Source organism: Triticum urartu, chromosome 5 (assembly GCF_003073215.2).
Source record: "Triticum urartu cultivar G1812 chromosome 5, Tu2.1, whole genome shotgun sequence".
Classification (NCBI taxonomy): Eukaryota; Viridiplantae; Streptophyta; class Magnoliopsida; order Poales; family Poaceae; genus Triticum; species Triticum urartu.
In genome coordinates this window covers 48,557,590-48,581,006 of record NC_053026.1, presented here as the reverse complement: position 1 = coordinate 48,581,006, position 23,417 = coordinate 48,557,590, and the positions used below count along the sequence as shown (strand labels likewise).

The 23,417-nt window shown below is 44.2% G+C and overlaps 4 protein-coding genes and 1 long non-coding RNA gene across 5 annotated transcripts; 1 reads left to right on the top strand and 4 right to left on the bottom strand.

Moving 5' to 3' along the window:
- Positions 1-2,522: 2,522 nt before the first annotated feature.
- On the bottom strand, positions 2,523-5,057 carry LOC125507807 (E3 ubiquitin-protein ligase RNF181 homolog). Its single transcript, XM_048672314.1, has one exon. The coding sequence runs from the start codon at positions 3,173-3,175 to the stop codon at positions 2,687-2,689; it is 489 nt and encodes a 162-aa protein (XP_048528271.1). The 5' UTR covers positions 3,176-5,057; the 3' UTR covers positions 2,523-2,686.
- Positions 5,058-5,290: 233 nt separating this feature from the next.
- Positions 5,291-6,904, bottom strand: LOC125507806 (protein FAR1-RELATED SEQUENCE 5-like). Its single transcript, XM_048672313.1, has 2 exons — positions 6,623-6,904; positions 5,291-6,485 (listed from the first exon to the last, which is right to left on the bottom strand). Exons 1-2 carry the CDS (start codon positions 6,902-6,904, stop codon positions 5,616-5,618), a joined length of 1,152 nt encoding a protein of 383 aa, XP_048528270.1. The 3' UTR covers positions 5,291-5,615.
- A 5,337-nt stretch (positions 6,905-12,241) lies between these two features.
- On the bottom strand, positions 12,242-13,291 carry LOC125506749 (LEAF RUST 10 DISEASE-RESISTANCE LOCUS RECEPTOR-LIKE PROTEIN KINASE-like 2.5). Its single transcript, XM_048671475.1, has one exon. It carries the CDS (start codon positions 13,109-13,111, stop codon positions 12,242-12,244), a length of 870 nt encoding a protein of 289 aa, XP_048527432.1. The 5' UTR covers positions 13,112-13,291.
- A 2,182-nt stretch (positions 13,292-15,473) lies between these two features.
- On the bottom strand, positions 15,474-16,460 carry LOC125506748 (acidic endochitinase-like). Its single transcript, XM_048671474.1, has one exon. It carries the CDS (start codon positions 16,458-16,460, stop codon positions 15,474-15,476), a length of 987 nt encoding a protein of 328 aa, XP_048527431.1.
- Positions 16,461-19,546: 3,086 nt separating this feature from the next.
- Positions 19,547-23,417, top strand: LOC125555611. Its single transcript, XR_007304772.1, has 4 exons — positions 19,547-20,099; positions 21,395-21,443; positions 22,056-22,151; positions 23,240-23,417. It is a non-coding gene; the product is annotated as an uncharacterized LOC125555611 (long non-coding RNA).

Sequence of the window (23,417 nt, the reverse complement as noted above, 5' to 3'; positions counted from 1 at the left end):
ATGTTGTTGGCTGCGGCAGCTCCGGCGTGGGACGCCGATGGCGGAGGAGGCTCCGGTGACCACGGCGCCGGCCGCCGAGGCAGCGCCAGAGATGCGATGCGGTCTCTTTTTTTTAGCTACGATTTCCTTCTTTTTTTATGTATTTTTATTTTGAAACATATAGAGGTGGGACTTTGGGAAGAATAATCTAATACCGGAGCTTCTATCTATGTGTAAAATAAATAAAGCATTTTTTTCTATACACACATAAATAAATAAATAAAGCATTTGAGATCATTTTCCATTAGAACGCCAGCTAAGGGCATCTCCAACCGCAATCCGTAAAATTTCCTCCCATCGTTGATATGAATGCGGGAGATCGTCATCCAACGTCCAACGTTATCCGCATACATTTCAACTACTATCCGAACAAGAGGACGAAATTCTTATAAACATGGCTGGATTTTCATACAAACCGAAAATTTTTAATGTAAACACAGCGGATTTCATATAAACCTGACGGGGTTCATTACATTTTGGATATACTTCAACTAAGCGGTGCTTGTCCGGCTCTGGAGATATAATTAATTTACCTAATCTAGAAGATCGCTGCCGCCAATTCCCCGTGTCCGGCCATGAGCACTGAGAACTGAACCTTCACCTTCTTCAGTTCCGCCTCGACGCTCTGCAACTCCGCCTCTGGAGCCCCGGGAACTAAATTTGTTCACCTCCACGTTGCCGTCAAGCGGCCAATCGGTAGCCGATGTTCAGCCCGTCAAGATTGGCTTCAATAAGAGGTGAGGAGCGGTGGCCTTCTTGGGACCCGAACGGCGGTGACCTACCGTGTACTACTTTTCCTCGCCGTTGGCGGCGCCCGCAGACGTGTCTACCTCGTGGTCGCGGCGGCGGGCACAGCCGAGGCGAAGCCGGCGATGTCTTCTTCCTCCTCCTCGTCGGCACACCTCATCCGCCGCCTCGTCGAACTCTTTATAGGCGGTCTCTAGTTCCGCTTGACGCTGGCGGTACCGCCAGCGGGGGAGGCGGATCTCGTGGGCGGAGCAGTAGGACTCGAGCAACGCCGTCTGCTTCATTACGTCTGCGTTCGATGCAATCTCCTTGATGATATTTGTTTTCATGAGTGACGTATTATGGGTCCTCGTGGCCCTGGCATGTAATTTAAGGATTTATGTTAATTTGTGTCCAAATCTTGAACTGTTCCGGAAGCACGTTTTCTTTTTTCCTTTAAGAATGCCATTTCTAAGAGGTATGGTAAGTAAACTCGTGCCTCACGCGGAAGCAAAAATATGCCTCTCGCGAAAAAAATAAACATGAATGTTTTTTCCTTTACGAGAGGCACGGTCATGCCTCTCACAGAAGCAAACCCGTGTCTCTCACGAAAGAAAAATACATATTTTTTTAGTTTTCGAGAGGCAAGGGCGTGCCTTTTGCGGAAACAAAATCATGCCTCTCATAGAAGGAAAAAAAAAGAGAAAATACAATCTTTTTTTCTGTTTCCGGGAGGCACGCACGGAAGGAAAAAAACGTGCTTTTTTCGTTTCCTAGTGGCACAGCCGTGCCTCTCGTGAAAACAAAAAATGTGTTTTTTTGCGTAAACTTTGTTTCCGATTTTTTTGCCGAAAAGCTAAGAAAGACTGGTGGAAAACCGAAAAGCCGAAAAAATAAAATATCATATAAAAGCCGAAAACATGTGTAAAAAATTAAAAATATTAAAGTAAGCACCCAGAGCACGACACGTGGCGGCGGTTCAAAGCGCTCCTTAAGTGACCCTTGAGAAGGCTCCCGAAGAAGCGCTCCTCAATTAGTTGCTCTCCTATTTATCGGGTAGAACGTTGAGTACTGACGTATCACATACCCTCTCGCGCGCCTGGCCTCTATATGGGCTGAATCAAAAAAATTTCTTTCTTATTTCTTAGTTTCTTGGTACTTTCTTTATTTTTTATTTTTTGTCTTTTGTGTTTTATTTTATTTCATTTTTAAAAAAATTCGTGAACATTTCTTAAAATGTAAGAACATTTATTTAATTTGTCAACATTTTTTTAACCTGTGATTTTTTTATTCCTGAAAAATTATTTGCAATTCGTGAACAATTTTTGAATTCACAAACATATTTTTCAAATCGTGAATATTTTAGAAAAATTATGAATCTTTTTTAATTCATGAACCTTTTTGATGAACATTTATTGAATCCTCGGACCTTTTTTGAATTCGTGAACATTTTGTGAATTTGCGACGTTATTGAAATTCACAACAAAAAATGAATAGCGAACATTTTTTTGTAATCACGGACATTTTTTGAATCCAGAAACTTTTAAAATTTTGAGAACTTTTTTGAATCCCTAAAGATTTTCCAAACTCATAAACATTTTTTGGATGGGTGTGTCTAGAGCACATCTAGTTATTGCACATCTAAGTGAGTGAATCAAGCATAAAGATGAAAAAGAAAAAAGAAAAGAAAAATATCCACATGAATCTTGATGTAAAATCAATGATATATGACTTAGATGTGCAATACTTAGCAAAACTGTTTTTGAATCCATAGTAGGCTATCTGCCGACCCCCGCGCGAACTAGGAAGTCCCTAGATTACACGATAAGCAAGATGATAATGAAGAAGAAAAACGAAAGGTTACAAAAACTACAGATGATCGGATTTTGAATTCTGAATCCTCAGATAGCAGGCCAGCCATCTACTGGCGGCCCGTACGCTCCTCCTCGTCCTCCTGGCCCTGTGTACGCAGCGCGAAGCGGCAGAGCGGGCAGAGGTGGCTGACGCCGAGCCACACGGAGATGCAGTCCTCGTGGAACGCGTGGGAGCATTCCATCCTCCTCAGCCTGTCGTCCTCCTCGAAGGCCTCCATGCACACGGAGCAGCCCTTCTCCCTCGCCTCGCCGGCCGTGGTCCTGGGCAGGCCAGCGATGGCCTTCTCCGACGCCGGGACGGCGCCGAAGCCGCCGTTCCTGTACGGCGGCGCCGCTCCAGGGACGACGACCGGCGGATCGGGATCGTACGTCCGCCAACGGAACGGCACCCGCCGGGCCGGCCTCCGCCGCCGCGGCGGCCACTCGAAAGGATTGGGTGCTGGCGCACCCACGGCCACGGGCTCCGGCCGCCTCGGGTCGTAAAATGAGTGCGGCGTCCAAAACACCGCCGTGCCGGTGGCGCGCTCCACGTCCATTGGTGCCGGCCGGACTTAGTTCGATGCTGCTCAGGCGACCAGCGCAATCGCGAGATGGAGATTTATTTCTGATGATGAACGCTGGGGCGAGGTGGATACTTGTAGATTCACGCGAACGCTGAGGCGATATCCTTTCCGACTCGGGGCGAGGTTTGCCCGCTCCCCGAGAATGCTCCCATCCGTGCTTCGTGATAGGTGGCGCTCATCCAACAATCGCACGCTGATGCCCTCTTTTTCTATTAAAAACCTCAGCAATTAAACAAAATCGGTCGGCCGTGTCTCTTAATGACCGTGTCTCTTAATTAAACGCAGGAAAAGACCAGCCGCTCGTTTCGTCTCCTTTCTTATCCACTCACTTTCCCCACAGGCAAAGAAGTAGCTCCTCCATGGCCGGCGAACACCGCGATGTTGATCTGCTTGCTTGTCAGAGCGGGAGGGTTTGCTCCGTGCTCGTCCTAACGCGGCGCTCGTGAGCGAACTGCGCACCAACCCTGCGGCCACGACGTCCCTCGCCCCGCGCGGCGCTCGTAGGCAAGCTGCACGCCGTTCCTGAGGCCGCAGCCTCCGTCGCCCGGCGCGGCGCTCGTCGGCGCGCCGTTCGTGAGGCCGCAGCCTCCGTCGCCCGGCGCTTCGCTCGTTGTCGATTTGCGCGCCGTTCCTGAGGTCGCAGCCTCCTGTCGCCGGGCGCGGCGCTCGTCGGCGAGCTGCGCGCCATTCCTTCTCGGCGGTTATCTTCGTGGCCCTGTTTGTCGCGTTTGTCACGCCTCAGCTACTGAGCTTCGTCCAGCATGTACCATAACATGGCTGCGAAGACTTGCCGTGGTTGAAGGTACGTCGTCCAATTACTCAAGTATATGACCGCTGTTCTTCTAATTTCTGAACCAAATGCTATTTTTGTCCGTGTGAGGTCGGTGAGATGCAAGCAACTATGCTTTTGGACAAGAACTGTGCTTTTGGTCTGACTTGATTAAGCTACGCATATCAATGAACTAATATACATACGCCTTCTTAAATCTATGCTTTTGGACAGCAAGTATGCATTGGTCTCACTTAATTAAGTAGTGCATTCGATCGATATGCACAGACTCCCCATAAATCCAATAATATATTACAAGTTTATAGTAAAGTAGAAAAAAACATGAGTCTCTGATAACGATGACAGATTAAGTTGGCTTCTGTTGTTGGAAGAAGACTTGATTTTGACCTGTCATTGTACCAACGGATGGCTGCAGTGGGGCATTTGATGCTGGGTGTCTTATCATCATACTAAGGGCCAGTTCTTTTCGGCGATTCTCCCAGAATTGCCCCCCTCTGCAGCTTCTCCTAGAATCGCCACTCCATACTTTTTTTACAATCCTATCTAGTTAAGGTCTAATTAGCTAGGATTGTAAAAAAACATATGGAATGGTGATTCTACGAGAAGCTGGGGAGGGGGGCGATTCTGGTAGAATCGCCCCAAAAGAATTGACCCTAATGGGGTGCTGTAGTGAGGCATTCGGAGTTGGGTGTCCTGTCATCATACCAACGGATGGCTGCAGAGATGCATTTGGAGCTTGGTTCATCGTACCAATGGACGACTGCAGCGAGGCATTCAGAGTTGGGTGTCCTCTCATTGTACCAACGGTTGGTTGCAATGAGACATTTGGAGCTGGGTGTCCTCTCATCGTAACAAGAGACGGCAATAGTGAGGCATCCAGAGCTGAGTTGCATTGTTCTGAATAGGTATACACGTGATTTGTCGGAACTCCCAAATTACCCTGTGAGTAGTAGTACCAAAGGTTAGTGTCCATAAATCTTTAAAATGATAAAACTGAAATCTGAGTGTAGGTAGCTTATACCATTAAGCTATTGTAATGTTGCAATTCAGCTGGCAATCTTTGATCTTGTCCATACATCGTCATAGGATTTAGGATTGGGTTGTACTGTGGTAGATATGCAGGCATTTGATTCGTAAAAACCTCCGAATGACCCTATAAAACATGGTGTGATAAATCTTGTATAACTTAAGTTTTTATGTCAGATCAAGTGTGAATTTATTTATACCATTGAGCTGCCATGAGGTTGTAGTGCTACAGGATTATCTACTTTCCTTGTCCTCTTTGATTTTGCTTTCTCTAAGCCACCAATAGGTCTACTTGCTCCTTGAATAGTCTTCTCCTTCAACTTGATACCTTTTGGCTTAGCAAGCCCCTTATTTTGTTTTGAACTTGTACATGAGTTAATGTTTCGTTCTGCAAATATATATTTAAATAAAATTCAAGTTTGATAACATTATAAAACTACACACCCATATTAGCGGGTCTACTTGACCCTCGAACAGTCTTCTTTTTAACCTTGTTACCTGTTGGATTGGCAAATCCCTCATTTTGTTCTGAACTTGTAGACGAGTTAATGTTCGGGTCTGTAACTATAAAAGCAAACATAGGTTAGTTTGATGAGATCATAAAACTAAACTTACAGACCTTGTGCCAAGGGAGTTACATATATCTGGATGTCTGTTTGATCCTCGAGCCGTCTTCTCCTTGACCTTCATTCCTTTTGGCTTGGTAGGCCTCTCATTTTGTTCTGAACTTGTAGTCGTGATATTGTTTGAGTCTGCAACTATAAAATTAAATATAAATTTAAGCTTGATGAGAGCATAAAACTGAATGTACATACCTTGTGAACAAACAGAGTTACCTATATCTGGATCAGATCTATGTTTTAGACATTTCTCCACCTCTTCTGCTAATTTCTCTGCATAATTAGCAGCCATCAAGTATGACTCTTCAGACTCTGCGGCTCGAGCAGCTATTTGGATAAACATTCTGCACAACTCTTTATAGCGTTTTGTCAGTATTGTTTTGCGGTCTTCATGAAGGTTGCAGTTGCTTGTTATATCCAAAACTTTTGCATCAATTGTCCATCTTTTCAAGATGTACTGTTGAGGGATGTGCTTGATATTATTAATGTCAAGTACCTTCAAGGAATGAGAGCAAAGAATTCCAGCAAATTCAAACTTCTTGCAACTGCAATTGACCTTTTCTTCTTTTGGAAAAAATTTAACAACATGATCACGCTCTGTACCATGAAATTTTACTTTGTAAACCTTCTCCTCGGTGTCACTGTCATCACAAAGGAATGTATCATAGTTTAAGGTCCGAAGCACTTGTTCCTGAAACATCTTGAATATTGGTGGAGTATATGTAGTTGATGCTTGCCTTAACATATAGCTTTCTGCCTTCAGCTTAGGAGTACTTTGTGTTGCTTTGAAGTCACATCTCACCTCTTCAAATCTTTTATCTGCAACTAGACGTTCGAAATGCTCAAAAAAGTAAGCATGTCATACTTAGAACTAATGTAATGTTTTAGTTCGTTGTTCATGCTTTCACTCCTCTGGTTACTGCTCATGTGTGCAGAGAAAGTATTCCTGCCATATACTAGGGCCCAATGCTCCCTTTTCTCAAATAACCTTTGGAGCCATGCATTGTCCCGGAGTCCATACTTGTCAAGCATTTCATTCCATGCACTTATAAATTCATCTTCCTCCTCAATATCATAGATACAATGCTGAAAATCAGCATTGAACTTCTTGTAATCTGTAACAACTCCACCAAGATGTTTGATAGCATTTTGATTCATATGCCACACACAAAGTCTACGGTGAGAGTGAGGCAGGACTGAACGGATCGCCTTAGCCATTGCCGCATCTTCGTCAGTCAGAATTGTATGTGGATGCTTTCCAGACATTACTGTTAAAAATGTTCTAAAAAGTCAAGCAAAACTTTCTGTTGTTTCAGCATAGAGAAGTGCAGCACCAAACACAATTGTTTTCTTGTGATTATTTACACCAACAATTATACCAAACGGACGCCCATCGTCTAGTTTCCTGTATATGGTGTCAAAACATATGACATCACCAAATAATGCATAGTGTGAGACCATTTTGGAGTCCGTCCAAAATATATTAGTTATCAAATCATCCTCATCAACTTGAATTGAATAAAAAAAACTTGACATCTTCTGAAACCTTCTTCTCCATATATTCTAACACTCCACCAGTGTCACCCACCTTTGCTTTTAGTGTTCTCTTTGAGTACAAACGATTTTTCATGTCTGGGCTTATAAATCCAAGGTTTTCAGGTCCACATGCCTCTTTCGTCATTAGATCAATAGTTGCTTTATTTGAAATGCCCACTGACTTTGCGACCTCGGCATTGGCTAGTTGAGCTTCAGTTACTTTCCTGTGTGATCTTAAGTATTGCGACATATTTCCATAGCAAGACTATGGTTGTGGGCCTCCTTAAATTCGTATACATAATAAATCCCATTATTAAGACTTATCTTCATACGTGCATCACAACCACATCGTGTCTCAGGCCTACTATAACTTAATTTCTCCTCTCTTTTATCTTCCGCACGAACTCCTATTAGTTCAAGTAATTTTCTTAGTCCCATCTAAAAATGCATATGACCAGAACAAGTTAGAACTAGTCCATACCTTGACGAGAACATGTGAATGTTCGTTGTTGTATTGTACTATAATTTTTTACTTTATGTTGATTGCCTCTTCGGATGCTAAAACCCATGGAATAAGCATACTTGTTATAGAAGGAATAAGCTTCTTCTTCAGATAAAAACCGCATGCCAAGCTTTGGCACCCCTTTTTCAATTTGCTCTGTTGCATTGCTAGCTGTAGTTTCTTCGAATCCCTGTTTAAATTAGTAGTCACTTTAGCAATTGGTTCAAATACAAGGAAAAGGAGAAGAAACCTATCCGTGTTGTAAATCAACAAATAACCTTGCTATGTCTATTTATTTTGATTTCACGGTGGAATGAAAAGGAGTAGGCATTCCCAACTAATCAGAGGTATGTCTTTGCCCCTTGAGCCATTACATTTCTCTTATATGTCTTTTCCCATTGAGCCATTACATATGTCCAGCATCACTGTCAGTTTTCATTTATATGTACCCATCAGTAATACAACTTTGTATTGTGTAATCTGTGCAAGACATATTGTTAACTGGATATTACGCACAGGGAGTACGAAATATTCACTTCTGTTGTCTAGGTTTATTTTGCTATGCCCTACCAGTGACAACAATCACAAAAACCTGAAAGCAATAGATCCGTAAATTGCAGAATTAGGAGAAGACATTGGATCAGAGAGAGGGAAGAACGCAATGGAACGACATAGCTTACATTTGGGGGATCTGATTCCTCATTGGTCCCGGCAAGAATTGGTAAAGACGCCATCAAGTTCCTCGTATCCCTATGTTGGATCTATGTTTGTAGATAGATTTGATGGAGGTGTATGATGTGGTCTGTTTGGAGTAACTGTGTACGGGAAAAGTTCACCGCCAATGTTTTGGCGCGCAAGAGTGATTTATTTCCCTCCAAATCTCTATTCTGTTGCGTTAATTACGATGGCTGGAAAAAGTCTTAGATCGGACGGTTTAATTAAGAAACGCGGCCGACCGGTTTTGTTTAATTGCTGGGAGTTTTAATCAAAAAAGAGGACAGCAGCGTGCGATCGTTGGATGAGCGTCACGTACCACAAAGCACGGATGGAAGCATTTTCGCGGAGCAGGCAAGCCTCGCCCGCCGGCGTCGGCATCGTGTCGCCCGCAAATTCCATGCCATGTCGGACCCTTCGGTTCCAAACTCGGAAGCTAAACTGCGTTTTGTTTTTGATGGAAAGTGATGTATGTCAGCATGTACGATGATTTGCTCCACGATTTCCATATAGCATACTAACGAAAACCGCATTATGCAATCTGCCGCGCCTCCGCGTCGCGCCACTCCCCGCCAATCTGCGCCGCACCTCCGTGAGTTTTCAAAAAAACTCTGGCAAACGTTCGTCGGTATCAAATCACGACAAACGCCCCCAGAACCATTAGATATGCATCCGACGATTACAGTTTTTTTTAAAAAAACGCAATCTAAACAAACTGAATTAGACATGCATCCGACGATTACAGTATTTACCCCTTTACAAAACTTCCATAGCAGTTTGTTTAAATTGCGTTTTAAAAAAACTGTAATCATCGGATGCATATCTAATGGTTCTGGGGGCGTTCGTCGTGATTTGATACCGACGAACGTTTGCCAGATTATTTTTTGAGGTAAATACAACAATGGTGCTTGAACTTCCCATGGATGTGCACTTTAATGTCTCAACTTACAAAATACATTGAACTCGTTCTATAACTTGGCATGAACGTGCATATACAGTTCAAATGGCGTTTGTATACATCCACGAAGTTGAGGAGGCGCACCAACATGTCATGGGGCCCGCTGTCAGTGACAAGGGTGTGTGGCCTGGTTTTTTTAGAAAACCCCTGGAATTATTTTCTTACAATAAAGCCCTCAGGGAGAAACTAACAAATTATAAAATAAAAATTGGGAGTATAATACAAATAAAAAATTAAAACTGGTGCGCTGGATCGAACAAGCGACGTACCAGTCGAGTGCATGCAGCTAGCCACTGGACAACTTCACATTTGCTGATATTTAATGATTCATAATCTTTATAAACATTTGGCTGAACAAAATAAATAAAGTAATTTAATAATCCAGCAGATATAGCACCAGATCTATGACCCGAACATCGGAACATGGATGCCACTCCAACCAATGAGTTGTCATGTATCAAAAGTACAAGTACTCTTTATGACTGTATAACAAACATAATTTCAAAATAATGTAAAAAAACTTCATGTCATTTTAAAAATAATTCACGTGTTATTTTAAAACATATTCATAAAATTGAAAATATTTATGAATGACTGAAATGTTTATATGATTCAAGTATTATTCATGTGAGGATCCGCAGTCTAATGGCGCACTAGGCTTGTATTATTTTTTAAGAAAACAGACAAACATATATACTATATAAATTTTTAAAACAAAACCATTTTTTGTTAAGGCATGAACACATTGATATACCACACAAATAGTTTATTAAAAATTTGAATTTTTAAAATTATATGAGAATTTATTTAAATATATGAACGTTTCTAAAATTACGTTAATATTTTATTAAAAGGCAAACATTCAAATTATTAATTATATTCTTAATACATAATTTCAGTATTTCTTTTAAATTACTGCATAGGTATTTTATCAAATTATATGAACTTTTTAACGTAATTTGTTTTAAATATAAGTATATTGTTTGTAACGTGATAATAATTTATGTATTTTTTTAAATAAAATGAAAAAGAACAAACCCATTGAAAACTGATCCACAAAGTGGTCCATTTTATCTACACGGGCTGGTTATGTTATAAACCTAAATTTATCATTTTACCATTCTATGTCATCGGTTATAATGGTATGTGCGGCTGCTATATAGCCCCTAGTTGCAGGTTCAAAGCAATGGCACTATATTGCTGGAATAACTTTTTAAGTATGTTGTTCAGCTTTATGTTTATAAAGTGTAGATATGCGCGTGTGGTTCAAACCTTGGACCAGTTTTTATTATAATAGATTAATTTTTTTTTCAGTTTATCAGTTTCTCTCTAAGGGTCTTTTTGTAAGGAAAAAATTATTCTAGGGGTTTTTTCGCAAAAAAGGCCACACGCCTTGTCCCTTACATCCTGGAGTGCCTTGTCAGTGCCATGGACGTATAAAAGCAAGATTTGAACCGTATATGCACGTCCATGCCAAGTTATGGAACCAGTTCAATGTATTTTACAAGTTCAAGCACCAAAGCGCACATTCGTGGCAAGTTCAAACACCAGTGATGTATTTACCTCTTTTGTAAAATGTCAACCCACCCACAACCCAATAGACGTGAAACTGCCATGCCCCCAGCTGGCGTTCCGCTGGGGATTGGCGTCCTTTAGTTCAAACATAAGGAAACAATGGCAGTACAATAGACTCAATTCACATGCATGTTTGAGGTGGTATTTCATAATTTGATTGCTTGCAATGGTAATTTAACAACTGTGATGCTAATTTTCTTGGCCACCCACCAGGCACCCATCGCCGCACACGCCAACGACTGGAAGGAATCGACGGTCTACACCGCCCACAACAAGTCTGAGCCTCACCTAGACATGCCAAGCCTACCGCGCCACCGGCCTACTCCAACCCAATGTCGTCGGAGAGAGCCACCCTCGATGCAAAACCATGTCATCTAGGGCCACCAGCGAGCGCGCGAGCGGCCACCACCCGCAACACAAACATATCTGGGCAAGGGTGTCCCAGATCTGTCATGAACGGGTGCCACAGCTGGCCACCACGCAGCCCCCCACAGCCGTGGCGGTGTAGCCACCGCCGAGCACCCCTAGGACCGCCGTCCCAACATTCATGCTCCGCCAGCGCGCATGACACCGAGGGATGTCGGTCGGGTGTGGTGGCTCACCCGAGCCCCCCCCCCCCCCCCCCCCCCCCCCCCCCCCCCCCCCCCCCCCCCCCCCCCTCCCCCTCCCATACTCGTTCACAACTCATTTATGTTCTTATCTCTAGAGGAGAAATCAGAGGCAGCGAACACATATTTTCTTATCTCGACCTAGATAGCAACGTGAATAGCTCTCTTACCAAAGTTTGCTCTCGTTCTATTTAGAAAACGGAGATCAGGACTACTTTTTCAAATGTAGCAAAAAAAGCACGGTTTCAGCAATACCAAAGTTTATACAACTACAGTTTTTATTGGCTCCAAACACATCAAAATATTCAAAACCTTGGTCTCTAAAAAACCCACTGTATTATCTGAAAACTTCATAAAAACTGTGCTACAAACATAGCCTTAATAATGGGTGAAGGCGACCATTTTGTGTTCTCTATGGTACATTGATAAAATATGCTTATTCCCAATTTGAAAATGTACATGATAGCACACAGCATAGTGAAATCGTCTCGCACAGATGCTAGAGGAGCAAGATTCTACGAGAATTGAATTTTTTTGGATTGCAGTTGTTAAATTAGCATTGCAAACAATCAAAATGGTCAAATACCGTACCGCCTCAACCATGCATGGATGTGAAAATGAGTCTATTGTACGTACGGTACCACTGTCGTTCCTTCTGTTTGAAATTGAATCAGTCAGGAGTTTCAAATTTATACCACTTTGGTTTTACATCAACATGCTTTTGGTGGAAGACACAAGTCCTCGATATTGCTTTCCAACATGTCAAGGACTTCGCTCATAGCTGGCCGATTTGTGGGTGTGAACTGTATGCACCATAGCCCAATGAGAGTCATCTTCCTCACCAGCTCCGTGGCACCGTTACTGGTAATCTCGCCGGCGGTGCCACAGAACTCATCCAAGTTGTCGTATATCCACTCAGGAAAATACCTGGTGCTATTTTCCGTACTAACACTGGTTTGTTTCCTTGCTCCAACCATCTCAAGAACCACCATCCCGTAACCGTAGACGTCCGACTTACTGCTCACTGCTCCATATTGTCTTGAGAACACTTCTGGTGCTATATACCCTACAGTTCCTCTTGCTCCACATATAGAGATTTTACTATCCTTCTGCCGGCACAGTTTTGCTAACCCAAAATCAGATATCTTTGGACAGAAGTCTCTATCCAGCAGAATGTTTTGAGGCTTGATATCGAAATGTATGATGCGAGTGTTACACCCGAGATGAAGGTACTCGAGGCCTCGAGCAATGCCACGAACAATGTCAAAGAGTCTTTCCCAGCTTAGGGTGTTCGGATCATGAGCAGAGTTGCTGCCAAAAGTGTACCTCTCAAGTGAGCCATTGGTCATATACTCGTAGATGAGAGCTCGTTTTGAACCTTGCAAGCAGAACCCTAAGAGGGTGACAACATTGACATGAGAGGTTCTACTAATGCTAGCAACCTCATTCATGAATTCCTCCCCATCACCCTGGGTGTCCTTGAGCATCTTCACTGCTATCTCACGGCCATCAGGGAGTTTGCCCCTGTAGACAGCTCCAAAGCCACCTTGGCCAAGCTTGTGAGCAAAAGAGCTGGTCATCCTTCTCACTTCCGGATAAGTATATCTTTTAGGGTGTGAATTTCCTTGCTTTTGGAGGAACGATTCAATCCTTGGTGTGTTCTTTGACCTCCATTGGCAGGGGAAATTGCCGTAGTATTTCTTCCACAGAAAGAATATGGGGAGAAATAGACATACGCCAGCTAGACTTGAGCTGCCGACTATTACATCTGAAAAGACAGCACGAATCGAAATAAGTACTACATATAAGATTTTTTAAGCGATGAAGATTGGAGTTATTACAGTTGTTAGTAACGTGCTGTATTCGCACTTAGCCATACATTCATCAAGGGTATGGTTGACCATGTAAAATACTCTCTCTGTACCAAAATATAAGACCCTTTTAGGCTACCCTTTTAGGCTAAATTAGCCTAAAAAGCATCTTATATTTTGATTCGGAGGGAGTATTCTAGGTATGGTCAGTCCTTGTCAAAAAGGAAATGTTCAAAGAATGATTCAACCACGTAGGTGAATTATTTGCAATCATAGACATCCATATACATTTGGCATACTATATCCCTTGATCGTGGCAAACATGCATTTTTTTTAGAACGAAGACACGTGAAGAGCCCAACTTTGAACTAGCAAAGCCAACAATCGGTCAGGAGTTATAACAAAAGACCCAAATTACATTTATGAATTCTGAACGAGATTCTCTTGGATCCTACAACTAAACAAGTTTTATTTGCCAATGGATAATCACATTTGCAATAGGCTTTCACCTTTGTCTACCTCAAGGTGAGAACTTTGAAACTATATTCTAGGTTGACATGTATTTGATAAAAAAGGTCAGTACTTGCAAGATACCATCACTTATTTGTGGGGTTATTAGTCCATTAGTTGCTAAATAATACTCCCTTTGTTTCATAATATAGTGCGTATAGATTTTTTGGAAAGTCAAACTTTGCAAATTTTGACCAAGTTTATAATGAAAACTACTTATATCTACCATGTCAAATATATAAAATATGAAACTACGTCTGATGATGAAACTAATGATATATATTTGGCATTGTGGATGTAAATATTTTTCTCCACAAACTTGGACAAAATTAGTGAGTTTTGACTTTCCAAAAAAATTTATACGCACTACATTATGGAATGGAGGGAGTATTAACTTTGTTTTCATGTTACTTTACGTCAGTATATACACCAATCTAGAACTTATTTCTTTTTATAAGTGGGTCATTTTATAGATTCATAATGTAGCATTAAGAAGATACAAATAAAATGAGCACACACACGTCCGACCTCTGCATGACTAGGTTGTACACAACCACATAGACACAAAGGATCAGGTCAACACAGAACAAAGTCATACAATACGAAAACTATGCCTAGATGGAGGAAATTAAGGGGGGAAAGGAGACTTAAGAAGGATGATGCAGGTGTACATGATCTAAACATTGACACAACCACACCAATTGAAAAACATGCACACCACAGAAGCATCCCAACCTCTAAGAGCCGTTTGCAGAGCGAAGAACATCCCTCAATGCATGTGCGACATTGCTTGTATATCAACTGGCAAGAGAGAATAGTATCGCCGAAATCCCACATTGGAGATGCTTAGGCGATCCCCTGCATTCGTCCCAATTGTATGTCAGGTAAATCCTGGCATGGACAACCCCCCAAACAATACACCGCTAGCCGTCACTATACCGCCTTGGTCGCGACCATCTGCCAGCCAACATCCCCTCAATGGAACGCCCCTAACCACCACACACACACACCGCCTCCATAATTCAGACACCCCAAATTAATGAGGGCACCATAGAGACAAGGAAGCGGCGGTTGCAGCCCAAACTACAACGAACATGGCACTCCAGCCCAAACCATGTCCAAAATGATGCCCCCAAGAGGGTACGGCAACAGACACATCATCTTTTTTTTCCCGGCGGAACTCAAACCTAGGAGTTCCCTTGGAGCAATATTTGGGGGAGAGAACAACATCTTTGATGCCTTCATCAAGGTAATGGCGCTAGTCGGCGTCCCTGTCACCGGCCTTCATCGGTGGTCTTACCACCCAAGCCCATGGCCACATGCAATAATGGTGTTGTATCAGAACCCTCGCCGTGGAACCCTAGCCGACAGAGATTTATGGGGGGCACTAGGCTTAAGTGGAATATAAGCGTGAATTCTCTTACATGTTCTGATCCTGTTGGACGATGAGCCACCAGTTCCCCGTTCAATTATTACTGGTGGTGCCGGTGGTACCGGTGGCAGTGGTGATCCAACTGGCCCGCCCCCTGCAAATTGGTGGGAAGGAATTGAAGAAATATAGCTAGTACGTGCATTCAACAACTAACATAATTGCTATTGTGATTGGCAATATACGTATATCTCATGCCATTCCAAATACTAGAAAAGTGCAAGATCGTTGCGTACCGACGGTGTTGTTCGCTCTGTCCTGTAACTTAGCACTGTATCCGGTTCGCTCGTCGTGGCGGCGGCTCCACAGCATAACCCCGCCGTAGTTGGCCGCGCTCCTCGCCATCGGGAGCACCTGCGACGCGAGTGTCTCCACGTCTATGTACCCTCTAGCCGCGTCATCGGGCGACGCCGGCAGTCCAAGGAACACGGACGCCGACGGCAGCGCCGCCGTCCACGTGTTCCACGCGCTCTGCAGGGTGCCGCTGGCGTAGTCGCACGGCGGGTTGTTGTAGAACTGCACCCACACGTGGTCGAACAGCCCTGTCTTGAGCGCCGGGGCGAGGAACTTGTCTGGGTACGGGCACTGCGGCGCGGCGGTGAGCATGTGCGTCTTGTTGCCTGCCCTTGCTAGGTCCGAAGAGTTGTACATCGTCTTCAAGTTCTTGGCGAGTTCGTCGTAGTAGTCGTCCCTGCCAGTGGCGATGGAAAAGTCGATGCCGTCCAGCTTGGCGCCGCCGAGCGGGCTGGAGCTGGGGCTTCCGCCGAGGAAGTTGTTCCAGAGGTATGCGGCCAGGTTCTGCGCATCGGTTTCATTGGAGAGACCGTAGGAGCCTATTCCGCCGCCGATGCTGAGAAGCACCTTCACGCCTTGGGACTGGCAGGACGCGATGTCCGCGGCTAGAGCGGCGCAGCCACCGGAGGTGGGATCGCAGTGCCCGGCAAGATTGAGGACCGGGGCTCGGCCGCCGCCGAAGTCGGAGAGGAAGGCGATGTTCACATGGCTGTAGAGGCCCGTGCTGCATGTCTCGTTGAGGTTGCTGTCCCCGCCGCCCTGGCCCCAGTAGACGGCGATTCTGACGGGATTTGGGCGTGCGGCGTGGGTGGCGACGGCGAGGAGAGACACTGCAAAGAGCAGCCGGGAGGAGGCGCAAAGAAGCTTGCAGCAGCTGGGAGCCATGGCAGAGATCTAAGCACCGGCGGCTCGATCCACTTCATTTGCTAATAATCTACTATTGGTGCCGTACGCGTTTCTGCCTTTTTTGCTCGCGCTGTTTTGATGGCCAACGGTCAAGATTATATCTTGTCTGGGCGGGTGATGGCTCTATTCTACACAACAAGCGAGCGCCTCTATACAGTACAGTCCATCTGGGCGGCCGGCCGATAAAAGTAAACCTAATAGAGCAACTCCAAGCATTTGTCCGTTTTTTACCTGTATGTGTTGACCGCTTGCTTGATGTATGTTCTTTTTTTATTTGAGTTGGTAGTGCGTCTACACGTCAACCCATATTTGTCGACGTGGCCAGCTAGCCTCTATTCCACTACCAGAATAACCTTATATGCCTACGGCCTTATCTATGCCGACGGCTACCGTAGGCATAGATAGGCCGTCGGCATAGAGGTGGCCCGGGGACAGACGGCGGGCTAACACCGTCAAGTCTATGCCGACGGCCCTAACGGCGGTGGTCGGCATAAATATCATCTGTTTTTTTACTAGGAGCTACCACGTGGCAGAGCTATGCCGACGGCAAAGCCGTAGGCATAGTTTTCCATCTATGCCTACGGCAAGGCCATAGGCATAGCCCTGCCACGTGGCGCCTCCTGGTAGCCCCGAAAACTATGCCTACGGCATGGCCGTAGGCATAGATATCATCTGTTTTTTATTTTAAATTATTATTATTATTTAAAAGTTAAAATTTGAATAATTTAAATCTAACTTTTCTAAAAAGTTAAACATACACAAATTATACGTCGACTTGGGGTAGAATTTTCCATAGATTATGAATATACATTTTGTTTTTGTTTTTGAGTATGTTAGAAATGTGACCTCGTGTACTTTTGCATATAGGTCCTTATACTTTTGGGGGTACATTGGACCAGTTGACCAGGGTTATTGATACTTGGATCGATTTTGACAAATTTTATATGGTTTTTTTATCCAGTGGCGTAGATCTCCGAGTCAACTGGTCCAGGGTTACGCCGGTCGGGGCCTTTTGGGGGGTAGCAATGCCACCAGAGCATTGCCCCGGGTCCTCATACACGTCTTAAGGTGTGGTGGCATGTATGAAGAGGCAATACGCGGCTCCAGTGTGTGCCCCCCCTAACGGATGGCAATGAAATCGAAGTAATCCCTCTGCGGTTTTGCGGTTTTGGCGTTGCATGAAATATTTCTAAACACTCGGAGTGTGATCAATTTATGAAATTTTTACACAGTGTAGACACATGTGATATAATAGGTGTGGCAATTTCTTAAATTTTTTAAAGATGCAAGAGTATGTGAAAAAAAACCACTATGGATTGTTCTTCGCGTGTCTATGAGTGTGGTCAGGGGCCTTCGGGGGCTAGCTATGCCACCAAATCTTGCGTTGGGTCCTCTTACATGTCTAGAAGTGTGGTGTCAGGTGCAAACAGCCGTCATGCAGCTCTGGAGTGTGACCCCCTTCACAAAACCGGACACATTCTCTCTCGATAACTAGATACTACCTTGGAGATGGTGTAGTTTACAAGCGGCCTCTAGTCAGGCTTCTGTGAAACATGCTCAAACTTTTACCACACCCTACAAGGGCCATATGACTACACCATGCCATGCCTCGAGGATTTCTGGCATCATATGATTTCCCGTGGATTTTAACGGCTAGATTCGGCATGCCGTTGAGGTACATTCACCCTACAGTGGTGGGGCCTGCCCCTCCTTTGGTTGCACTAGGCCTACACATACCGCAAAGACATCATATATGATTTGACAAACCACTTCTGGACATCATTTTAGGTGGCTGCCGTGCAGATCTGCAATTTCCCGCGTTTAAACCCTACGGATGCAGTAAATGTGTCAAATATTGCAGGTGGGCTCGAAAAATGCCATGTACTGGCACGTGTCATGCAATGGCCCCCTTTGAGAGCACGAGAACCAGACACATTCTCTCTCGATAGCTAGATACTACCTCCGAGATGGTGCAGTTTCAAGCGACTTCCGGTCAGGCTTCTGCGAAACGTGTTAAAACTTTCACCGTACCCTACAAGGGCCATATGATGACACCGTGCCAGGTCCCAAGGATTTCCAGCATCGTATGATTTTTGGTCGATTTTAACAGCTGGATCCGGCATGGCGCGGAGGTACATTCGCCTCCCGGTGGTGGGGCATGCCTCTCCTTGGGTTGTACTAGGCCTACACATACCGCAAAGACATCATATATGATTTGACAAACCATTTCTGGACATCATTTCAGGTGGCGCCGTGCAGATATGCAATTCCCGCATTGAAACCCTACGGATGCAGTAAATGTCTCAAATATTGCAGACGGGCCCGAAAAATGCCATGTACTGACATGTGTCATGCAGTTGCCCCCTTTGAGAGCACGAGCAGTTTCGAGGTCAACGGAGCAACGGGCAACGCACTTCCTTCATAAACTGGACACGTTCTCTCTCGATAGCCAGATACTACCTCGGAGATGGTGCAGTTTACAAGCGACCTCCGGTCAGACTTCTACGAAACACGCTAAAACTTTCATCATAGCCTACAAGGTCCATATGACGACACCGTGCCAGGTCCCAAGAATTTCCGGCATCGTATGACTTTTGGTCGATTTTAACGGCTGGATCCGGCATGCCGCCAAGGTACATTCGCCCCCCGGTGGTGGGGCCTGTCCCTCCTTTGGTGTTGTCGTTCGATGGTGAGGGACGTCGCACGTGTCATCGTCGACGGTGACGGGGAAAGCCGAAGAGATGTTCCGTGCGACTGTGCGTAGGTCCCCGTCCGGACTCATAGTCGTCATACCGAACGCACCATTCCCCGATCCATTCCCTCCCCACCTCACCAGACCATCTCCTCCTCGCCGCCCTCCTCTTCCCTCATGGATCGTCGACGGTCGGTGCAAGAGGGTAGAAAAAATTAGAAGAAAAACAAAGGGAAAACACAATTGTATGAGCTTCGTTTCTATTGGTGGAAACTTTGTGCCACGGACCGATGACGTGGCGCATATCCATCCATCTATCCATTTGGCTGTCCACCCCACGACCATCCATCCATCCATCTAGAGAAAAGGAGAAAAAAGAAAAAGAAAAAAGAGCCCACCCAACCCCTACCTCGCTCTCTCCCCACGAACCTCTCTGTCTCTCGCGACTCCTCTCTCCCCCACGAGCCTCTCTCCCTCGCTGCCGCCACCACCCACGCCGGCCAGTTCCGGCGAGCTCTGCGGCGCGCAGCACACCCCCGAGCTCCCCTAGGTCCGCTCCACCTCCCCCTCCATCCAGAATCGGCGCTCCCGCCCTCCACCGTCCCCGTGGCTAGCTAGGGTTTCGGCCGCCACCCCTAACATCGCCAGGATCAGCCAGATCCGGCGACGGCGAGGCCAGAGCTCGACGGATCCATTACCGGCGTGTCGCAGGTATGTCCTTCCCCTCTTTCCTCGCCCGGATCCACCCTCCCCACCTCACCTTCTCCTTTCCTTCCCTTGCTGCAGGTCACCTTGGCACGGTCTGGACGACGACGACGGTAGGAGGGTGCCGTCCTTCCTACTGGCGCACCTAGCTGGCGGCTCTGTCCTGCTCGAGGAGGCGGGCTGCCTAGCTCAAGCACGGCCACGACGGCCCACCTCGGCAGGTAGCACCTCCATCTCCTCCGCCTCCTTCCTCTGCTCACTACTGCTGCTGCTAAGTAGAGGAATATGTGATGCAAATCCTCTTGTGTGAAGGAATTCTAGAGGGATTTGTATGAACAAGTCCTTTGTTTATTTATTTGTCTAGTTAGTACCAAACAGAGAGAGAAGATGAGTTTAGAATCCTGGTTCTTTAGTTAGATAGTACCAATAGGGATTGGTTAATTTTGCTGCTACAACTCGAACGGAGATGATGAGCGAGGTGGAGTACAAGGTGATGAAAGTCGACGCAACGCTGAGCCAAACCCACTCCTTGCCGAAGCAACCTAGTTGTGGTTCTCTTAAGTCACGAAGCTGGATATATCCTTCACCGGTAGCTAGTTTGATCTATCCTGATGGACAAACTAACATACATAGCATTAGTTGCTTTTTTATCATTCCCCCACCGGCCAGAGCACAATGTACACACACAGAGAGAGGAAATCTCTAGTTAGCTTTTTTTAGTTTGTCCTCTAATTAGCAGAAACTACTCATTCTTACTCCCCGCAGGTGGCTGGCAGTATCATCCTTGATCTATATTTTTTGGATGGTTAGTCAAAGAGCATGTGATTAATAAATTAGTGGAAGTGCAGGTTACTTTGTTGTTTCCCCTAGATCTGTTCTGACGAACATGCATATGCATCACACTAATCTGCTTCATCATAATTATTAAATCCAAGCATGTAAGTCGCTATAGCATTTGCACATCAATCCAGATATGTTTCATTACTCCAGTTTCTACCTTTAGTTTTATATATGGGCTATCTACTACACAATTTAATTACTCTGCATATTTTGTATTACCTGAACATGGATAAATTGCATGTAAAATTTTGGTTCCCATAGATCTCTCGGTTGAGTCAAGGACTCTAGGTAGCAATTTTTTCTATCTCAATTTCATTTGCTATAGTCAGTTACTATTTCGCATTAATATGTTCAGATTCCCAGTTATGATTAATTGATCATATGTACCTTTGGATCTTCCAAAACAATCAACATTTTATCTGCGCTATTTTCTTTCACATTTGCCATTTTGTTCATATCTGTAGATCTATTTATATATATTCTTTTTTTGTTTCTGCCAAGCCACATATGCATCAATTTGAATGAACTTAAATTTGATCCTTTGTTCTATTTATATATATTATTTTTTTGTTTCTGCCAACCCACATATGCATCAATTTGAATGAACTTAAATCTGATCCTTTGTTTGGTATTACCTACATATAAATTGATTATCCATCTCTTCTTTGATGCACAGGTAGGTACCGCTTATGTACTGGAGCCTTGATCTTAATTTTTCTTCATTGGTAATAATATCATCTCTCAAGAAGTCCTTTACAGATATATGTAGTACAGCGGGTCATTATTTATTTGTTGCTGTGATGTCAAGCTCTGTTTTCTTTATTATGACAAGTTGCAAAATTAGTAGTGGGAAGTAAACTTTTGTTAACTTGTTGGATGAACCAATGGAACTACTGTTATATTTGATTTGTTGCTCAACTAGTGCTGCAATGATGGAACCGATGATTGTGCATGGTGCATCCATCCATTCTATCGGAGTGGCTGTGTTTTTTTCTTCTTGTGCTAAGATTGATAGCATCACATATCCTATTATTTTGTTTCTCCAGTAGAGCCTTGTGAGTTGATGTGTCTGCCACCGTCCTCGAATGGTTGTGCAATAATAATGGTCCTAGCTAATTACTAGTATGTGCTGTTGCTAAAACAACTTGCTCCTCGTTTAGCAACAACAACAACCACGCTTTGGTTCCCCAAAATTCAGATGGCACTTGCATCTCTACATACACACACATATGAATATGCACCTCGGTTTGGTTCAGTTTGCATGTTTACATTTGCTTTAACTTTGACTGAAACTATCTTGGTGGCACTTGCATTAATGGTGTGTTCTGCCCTTGTAGATGTCCTTGGAGAAGATGGCCATTGGAGTGTAGGGGAGGAACAACCTTGTCTTGCTCAAGGAGGACCACCCGATCTCGACGACGGCACGACAACAGGTAGCACTCGCTTCCCTCCCAAGGTGAAGGTCTGATCCGCCTGTTTACATGGTCTGCTCTTGTCTTATGCATGTGAGGGGAGAAGAAAGCCATTGGACTGAATTATATTTGCATGTGAGGGGAGCGGTCTTTTTGGTAGATGCAGAGTATAGATTCACAAAATTCACCACATGAGCGTACTACCTATATCCAAATTCTGGATAGCACTTGCATCTTTTGTATGTACACATGAAAAAGCATGACGGTTTGCTTCAGTTTGTATGTGTCCAATTGTTTTTTTTACTTTGACTGAAACTATCTATCTTGGTGGCACTTGCATCTCCTGTACATACATAGATATGAATCAGCACCACACTTCTCTTCAGTTTGTATGTGTCATTTTTTTTGGTTGAACTTTGACTGAAACCAACTGGATGGCACCTCAATTTGTACATGCACATGAATCAAACACCACCTTGGTTTAGTTTTGTATGTGTCCTTTTGTTTTTACTTTGACTAAAACCAACTCGATGAAACTTGCATCTTCTGTATATACATATGAGTCAGCACCACACTTCTCTTCAGTTTGTATGTGTCAATTTTTTGGTTGAACTTTGACTGAAACCAACTGGATGGCACCTCAATCAGTACATGCACATGAGTCAACACCACTTTCATTTAGTTTTGTATGTGTCAATTTGTTTTTACTTTGACTAAAACCAACTCAATGACACTTGCATCTTCTGTATATACATATGAATCAGCAGCACAACACTCTGGTTCAGTTTATATGCATCAATTTTTTGGTTTTACTTTGACTGAAAATTTATATGAGTAAGTATCATCAGTCACAATCAGAGACCAATTCCTTTCTCTTTGGAGCTCAATTTCTTTCTCTTTGGAGCTTGCCTTGAACAACTCATGCTTGATAGATACAACCAAAACTGGAGCATCTTCATGAAAGGCAATAATTTTCTGCCTTTTTAGTTGGATGCCCCTGTTCTAGGCGGGTTTCTTTTGGTAAATTCAGTGTATAGATTACATATTCATCCTCATATGTAGGATCTTCGGTTTGTTATACTGACTATATGCCACCTCCATCGTTGCAGCCTTGTCTCCCCCACCAATGCCCCTTGGCCTCCTCTAATGCTGCTGTGGAGTCTTAGAATGGGAATGTTATGTACATAAAAAATATTCTATGGTCTGTGTTTGCAAATCCATGGTTGTTGAATCATGTCTGTATAAGCATTTGTAAATAGCTAGCCTTTTTGGCTAATCTTTTTTTTT